The sequence below is a fragment of the Crocuta crocuta genome, unplaced genomic scaffold (genome assembly GCF_008692635.1).
Source record: "Crocuta crocuta isolate KB4526 unplaced genomic scaffold, BGI_CrCroc_1.0 scaffold30, whole genome shotgun sequence".
Classification (NCBI taxonomy): Eukaryota; Metazoa; Chordata; class Mammalia; order Carnivora; family Hyaenidae; genus Crocuta; species Crocuta crocuta.
The window spans coordinates 8,336,893-8,344,540 of NW_027528345.1; the positions used below are offsets into that span (position 1 = coordinate 8,336,893).

Below are 7,648 nucleotides of genomic sequence, written 5' to 3' on the forward strand. Positions count from 1 at the left end.
AGAGAGGGAGTCACAGACTCTGAAACAGGCTCCAGGCTCTGAGCTGGCAGTCAGCACAGAGCCCGACGCGAACCCACGAACCGTGAGATCATGACCTTAGCGAAAGTTGGATGCTTAACCGACTAAGCCACCCAGGCACCCCAAACTTCACCATACTCTTAATTCTCTTCATCAAAGGGGTCCCTCTGATTTTCTTCTCTGTCTTTTATACCTTTTCCTTTATATTAGAGTCTGAACTAAGCCACTCATGACCAGAGATTCATTCACATCCACAGATTATCCAATATATATGTATCCTTTGTAGTAGACCTACATATTTTCCCCCTCTGGCCCTTACTTATGCTCTGGTTATTAACATAGCCAAGACATGTAATATTTTCCAAGCCTGCCCACACCATTTTATTCACATTGGAAATATCATTTTTCTCTCAGGATGTCCATGTATTCTAGAGGATCAGGGAGCAGAAAAAGCATGAAATACCTTGTAGGACAAACTGACCAATAATGGTCTCTAATGGTCTCTAACCTTCATAATCCCATTTTGGTTTGATTATGAATTTTGGACCTCTTGGGATGACCACAACTAACCCCTATAGCAGGTTAGTTTGATTATCTTGGAAGCCAAACCAAACACTGAATGGTCAAACTGGTCCCCAGGGCTTGGAAACTAGCCAGTGACTTAGCACGAAAGGGATGCTCTTTCCTTGAGAGCACCATGAAGGCACTTGGTTGCACCTATCTTTGTGTTCCTGAGGATACGGAACCTGACACAGAGAAGGTCCCCCNCATAATGTAGACCTTTCTTCCTGGGATCAGGATTTCACAAACCGACGTAAGTGGCAAAGGGGTTCTATTTGAACCAGACTGAAATAGAAAAATACCAAATAGAATTTGGATGAAGCAAAGGAGAAGCAAGGGGAAGGGGGAGAAGAGAGGAGCAATTATGTATATTTAATTGATTTTTCTTTTTGGCAGCAGTTATTTTCTGTGAAGTCACCATGAACAACTGAATTAACACATACTGAGCCATTGTTCCTAGGATTAGCTTCCTGGGAGCCTCTGGTCACAACATTTTCATCAATCAATCAATACATAACATGTGCTTTCTATTTAAAGGCATCTTCCTTAATATATATTGTTGATTCATGTAAACTGAACTCAGCCAACAGCACTAGAGCTCATGTCTGAACGAAGCTTCTTGAACACATGTTTTCTTTACAAGGCACATCGAAACTTTCTTGTGCTTGGTAAGGACCCCTCAATGGCACTTCAGCACTATGCTTGGGGCCATCCTAAACAGTGAGATCACCATCAAATGCACAAAAATGCAAAACCTGTGACACTAAGCAGCCCACAAAAAGGACACTTGTTTGTAGCATGAGAGCTGAGACAAGAAGGCAGAGTGTCACCTTGTTCCACCCTGGCTGCGAATGTGTGCATCGGGGGTCATGAATTGTTCACCACTCTGGGCCATGTCCAGAAATGACCACAAAAGTCTGTAAGTATTGATGTGGGGACTACAAGGAAATTTTAACAGGTGGGCAAGTTTGCAAATACAGAATCTACAAATAATGAAGATCGATTGTGCGTGTGTATGTGTGTGTGTGTGTGTGTATTTTTATCAAACACAATCAAGACAAACAACAAGAGGTGTTGGCTCTTCAGAAAGTGCATCCTGGCTCAGCCATCAAGGCAGGGACAGTAAAGGTACAAGGTAGAGGAGGACAGGGTAACAAGACAAAAGTAGCATGCTGCCCAGAATACCAGTACTTTCACACAGGGGTTGCTGGAAAGAGGGGCTCAGGGTGGGTGACAGGAGCATATCATGCCACAAGCAACAGAGTCACACCCTGGTGACATGGATGTGCAAACACACCATCCTTGTCCATTTTGCCATTTCCCACACCTGACCCTGGGCATCAGGGAACCTGTCCTCCCTCCACCCAGATGCCTACCTACCACAGTCTTGCCTCCAGGAGTCAGAGCCTAGCGGTGGATCTGAGGGAAGGAAGCACAGGGGCAAGGGGGTTGGAGCCCTCTAGTGAGGAATTGACCTCCAGTATGTCATAACCCAATAAACAGCCACCTAAGAGTCCCATCTCCCAGAGCTAAACCCCAGGGATAGGTGGCCTAGAAAGAGGGCGGATTGTGGGCAGGGGTCTATGAATTAACCAAACAGCCCGAAGAGCTTTTGGAGATATTTAGGTCATAGACTGGTGACATAGGACCTTTGGTCCGAGTCCTCATATTGCCAACTCTTAGTCCTGTGCCTTGATAATAGATGCTCATTAAAATCCATTGAGTGTGTGTGTGAAAGGAGGGTGTGTGGCTGGAGACACTTTTGTTTACTTTATTAGGGCAGTGTTCCATTAAGAACATAAGTATTCAACCTTCAGGTTAACATATTATACTTTATGTTTTTCGAAGTACTTTTACATATGTCATCAAATCAATCCCCAGACTAACGCTCTATAAGAGAGGAGCCAGATATTATTAAACTCAGGTGCCTGGTTGAGGTAACTGAAAAGAGAAGTCAAAAGAACTTAGCAAGGACATGCAATGGCATGGCCAGCTCTATAGCCCAGCCGCTCTTCTGATAGGAAGCAGCCCTGATGTGCGTACCCACCCGCCTTCCCCATTATTGCTTTGAAGGCCCAGGCAGGAAGGGTCCAGGTGGGCTCTTGCAGGCCTGCAGGAAGCACAGGGAATGGGAGACACGGCAGCAGAAGCTGCAGCCAGCGATGCTGCCGGGCTGGTTCCCCGAGCTGGGGAGCAGCCTGCCGGGAGGCCAAGCGGGCCACCCAGGCCGGGCCAAATAGTCAATGAGCAGCCACAGAAACCCTGCTGCCCAGCGATGGCTCAAGGTAGTGAAACTCCAGGCCAGCTGGTTCCCGGGACAGAGGGCAGGCGAGCTGGGAGCTGTGTTCACAGACGGCCCACGAGTCTCTGCTTGGGCGGGGGGATGGGGCAGGTACCTCACAAGGTCCCAGGCTCTGATTCACTCTGCCCTCCAAGCCAGTGGGAGAGCCCTTCAGTTCAGACAACCAGGCAGACCGCTGCATTCTTGTTCCGGACCTGATTCACTCTTTCGTCTCCTGACGGCCAAAGCCCTGTCCTTTTCTTTACTTACCTCCAATTAATACTATTCCACAGAAGCTCTTTTTTTCATGTTTCCTTCCAGGCTTCTCTCCTGCTTGCTCTCTCTCCACTATAGGCCAAATGCTCATTTCTCATGGTTCTCGGTCCTATCCTGCAATTCATCACTTTCCCATCTTCCCTTCCTGGCTTTGGATGTAAACACCCTTCTTTCAGCCTTTCCAGTACGTCCCTTCCCCATACTGTTTGCACTTGTGACACTGGGCTCACTGGAGAAGAGGCAAGCCGGTAGAGAAACTGGCCCTGACTACACAGGATGGTTGGCACGTTGCTGACATTGCCTGAGCTTTCCAACTGGGGACAGCAAGCCATGGGTGAAGGTATGGGCGCAGATCAAGTATGGAGGTCCAACCGGGGTACGATTTCTCTTGTTCCAAGGAATGGCTTCATTTGGATGGGAGGACAATCTCTGAGGCCAAGTTCTGGGGCTTCTCCAAGGACATGCCTATGATCATCCATCTGTTAGGAGGTTCACTCCAGGACAGACATATGGGTTAATATAGGGGACTGTGGGCCAAAGGGTAATGGGAAGATGGGGACCTTGACAGCAACCTCAGGAAAACCATTTCTGAGAGGGTCAGAGGACACAGCTGGAGCTGAAGGGAGGGGAGGAAGAAGATACTCTCACCAAGACACTGTTACTCCCAGAGGCTCGCATGTTCCATGGGCTTGGGAAGGAAGGAGACAGGGAAGACGCAGGGGTTCTCTTCATGGGAAATCTTGCTTCCTCTCTTTCCCCTTGCCCTTGGGGAGGACTCACCTGAAGAAGCCTTTGCAGCCTTCACAGGTCATAGCATTGAAGTGAAAGCCGGTGGCTCGGTCTCCGCACACCCCACAGATTCGGGGCACGTTCCGGTCAAAGTCGCCAGGGTCGGGCAGGGAAGTGCTGGCCGCCATCGCTTCCATCCCTGCAAGAAGAGCAGGCAGGCCAAGGCCAGAGCTTAGTCAGTGCCAGGGCTGGCTAATAGCCTTTGCACCCCCACCCCCAGCTGCCAGAAGCCCAGCAAGGCTGGGCAACAACCCAGGTCGCAGGCCTGAGCAGGATTTCTTTGGCTCCCTCATTTTATGACTCTCCCACCACAGCGTACCCTCCAGACTCTGTGGAGCAGAAGGTGGGCTCCCTCATCCAGGTCTGGAGCGGTCTGTGGGGGGCGCTGTGGTGAAGCCGCTCATAGCGTGGTTTGGGTCCAAAGGCTGCATATGCCACCTACTAGCCAGGCCACTTTGGGTGAGGAGTTTAGCCTCTCTGTGCCCTACCACCCTCACCTGAAGAATGACGTTTTCCTTTACAGGGTGTGAGGCCTCCATTCACCTCAGGAGCAGACCTGAAGCAGGTCAGAAGCCTCTATTCTGCCCAGCGCCCCCTCCAAGAGAAAAGGGGAGCCCTCCCCCCACCTCTTCAAGTGCAGATAGATGCCCTCAGCCTCTCTGTCTGGTGGACAGAATAGCTCACATGCCCAAATCAGACCTTCCTCTTCTGATCCCTGCTCCTTACAGCCACATAGCTCAGAACTGACAGGCCTGTGGCCCTTTGCTAAGATAATCAAAATCTTGTTCCCTCTTCTTTTTTTGCCAGTAAAAATTTAACACACTGATTTGAACATCCTTCTGAATAATGTGAGTCATACACAATTAACTAGTTTAGTTTTCAGAGATGGCTTTTATAAGTAAGCATTATCATCTAGAGATGGATTTCACACTTGAGGAGAGGGGAAAGATGGAGGGAACAAAATCTAATAGCTTTTGGAAATTCTTCTCGAGAACAGTTGCCTTAACTCTTCCATTAGGCAGATTGGGCCCTTGGCTCCACACAGTCAGGCTCGGAGCCCCTCAGCCTCCCTAAGGTGCTCCAGACCCTGCTGCCTCCTACTTCCGTCTGAATCGTCACAAGCGCCATTGCAGGCTTAAGTGGCCCCATGGCCCCAGGGCAGGAGGGTCCCTCAGGGCAGAAGAAATATGAGAGAAAGCCAGTTATGAACCAGTACCATGTTCTCCCACACCGAGGTGAGAGAAGTAGATTCTGGGGGGCCCTTGGGAGGTTCTGAGCTTCTTTCCAATGGACTCTCGGAGCTGAGGCTTGGCATATCAAAGCTCGCTTGAGTCTTATCCTGTTTGCTCTTCAAATCACCCAACGAGGTAGTGCTATCACTGTCGCTCTCTTTACAAATGAGGCCCAGAGAAGCCCAAACCTTGAGTTTTCTCTATCTTGAGTTATCTCTATTAAGTATGATTACAAAAAACACAAAGCAAATACTTTACATTTTTTAATTCCACAAAGAGCTTCAAACCAAAGAAAGGAAGTGGGACAGATAAGGAGAGGGGTGGAGGGGACCCTGATCACAGATGGATCCCATCTCTCTCAGCTTCCTGGGAACTTTAATGTACTAATAGTGACACTATTACTCATCACCATCACAGCTAGATTGACACTTGTTAAACTACAATGTTTATACACACACACGCGCGCGCGCACAGGAAGAAAGACTCTTTAAAAAAAAAAGAGCAAAGGCATAATTAACAAATCTTTGAGGGACTGAGATTGGGGACAGGCATTCAGAGGCCTTACATAGGAACTATATTTTATTTCTTTGAGTGGTCGGTATATGGTATCTTATATTTATTGTTATGAATGGGGTGTCTGGGTGGCTCAGTTGGTTGACTGTCTGACTCTTGATTTCAGCTCAGGTCATGATCTCATGGTTCGTGAGTTCAAGCCCTGCACTGGGNTGCGCACAGGAAGAAAGACTCTTTAAAAAAAAAAAAAGAGCAAAGGCATAATTAACAAATCTTTGAGGGACTGAGATTGGGGACAGGCATTCAGAGGCCTTACATAGGAACTATATTTTATTTCTTTGAGTGGTCGGTATATGGTATCTTATATTTATTGTTATGAATGGGGTGTCTGGGTGGCTCAGTTGGTTGACTGTCTGACTCTTGATTTCAGCTCAGGTCATGATCTCATGGTTCGTGAGTTCAAGCCCTGCACTGGGCTCTGTGCTGCCAGTGCAGAGCCTGCTTGGGATTCTCTCCCTCTCTCTCTCTCTGTCCCTCCCCTCCTTGCTCTGTCACTCTTTAAATAAATAAATTAAAAACATTATGAAAATACAATTTTATGTTTTATATGCCCATCCGTGTATATAAAACATTTCACAATTTTCAAAGAATGAAAAAGTGAGGAAACAGTGCCTGTGGGTTTGTCAGCATTGTCCCTGTATCCCAGCCCAAGGCCAAGCCGACTCCCCAGGGCTTCTAGAGTGCCGCACACATCCAAGCTGTGGGCAGGAATCCCAGAGGCCCAATAGCATCGTGGGGCAATAGGAGAAACTGTCTAGGATGCTTGTGGCTTAACCCCAGGTCAGCTGAGATGGTGCAACTCTCAGTCATCATGATGTTGCTACAGAGTCTGTGTCATCCAGGCAACTAAACATCTGGTGGATTTGGTGGAAAAAAGGAGAAATCAAACGTGGGCGTGGGGGGAATACCAGACAAATCAGTCCAACAAGTGCTCATCATCACACAGGCTCACTGGCAATGTCATGATGCAAGAGAGTTGGGACCACAAGATACTCCGGCATGGTAACAGCGCCTTCCTGCAATGGCGTGAGCTACTGCCTTGACATCAGGAAGGCTCCTGGTCAGGGGGTGGGGGCCCAGGACCCCGGTCAGGCCAGACAGAAGGCCGGACCCATCAGCCAGAGGCCCACAGGAAACGGGACAATTTTAGGTGAGCTGAGACAAAACTCAGCCGGGCTTGGGGTATTTGCCGCTACCAAGGAGCCAGGGCCCAGGACTAAAGTCCAGAGATACAAAAGAGACCCAGGCATACGTGGCCAGAGAGCTGGCCATCTCAGGAATGGGCAGGAAGAGACTGTGGAGGCAGGAGAGAGAATGAGCAGACTGGAGCTGGGCAGGAAACATCACTATGCTGGACAGCCCCCTGATGTCCTGGCCTGGGAGGCAGCAGCCTCTCCCTTCTGACCCCCTCTCTGAGCCCCCACCCTGCCTCCAGCTGGCTCTGGGTCTCAGCTGCGGGCTGCCGCAGGTTCTGCTGACACAGGGTCCGACCCGCATTTGCCCAGGGTAGTATTCTCTTCCTTCTCTTGGCCCCCTCCTTCCTATGGCCTGCACCTGTCCCTGGAAAACAGCCAGCCAGAGAGGTTGTGGCTGATGAGGAAACACCCACCTGAAGGAGCAGAGGGGCGGGGATGCCCTTCTGTGAGGTCACAGCACGTCCAACCAAAAGGACTCTGAAATGAAAAAGGGGAAGCGCTTCATCTCCAGCTGGGCACTGACCTCATAGCCAGTCCTCTGGCGAGTCCAGTAAATGGTACAGGAGGTTCTCTCAAGAGACTTTCGTCCCCAGATCAGGGACTGAAAACTTGACAGAGTGCTTTGTTGGGCACAGGCGTGCCATGTCATCACTGGCAGGGGGGAGGGGGTGGAGCCTGGCAGCAGTCAGGACCAGCCCTTCCTCGAAGCTGAGGCTGGGAGT

At 49.5% G+C, this 7,648-nt stretch overlaps 1 protein-coding gene across 1 annotated transcript in view; it reads right to left on the reverse strand.

Annotated features, from left to right (window-relative positions):
* The window catches only part of VDR (vitamin D receptor), a 52,037-nt gene that overhangs the window by 26,398 nt on the left and 17,991 nt on the right, over positions 1–7,648 (reverse strand). The window contains exons 2-3 of the mRNA XM_077753666.1: positions 7,340–7,403; positions 3,917–4,064 (exon numbers count right to left, since the gene is read on the reverse strand). Coding sequence (XP_077609792.1) covers positions 3,917–4,062 — 146 coding nt within the window. The 5' untranslated portion in view covers positions 4,063–4,064; positions 7,340–7,403. The remainder of the gene's footprint in view (positions 1–3,916; positions 4,065–7,339; positions 7,404–7,648) is intronic.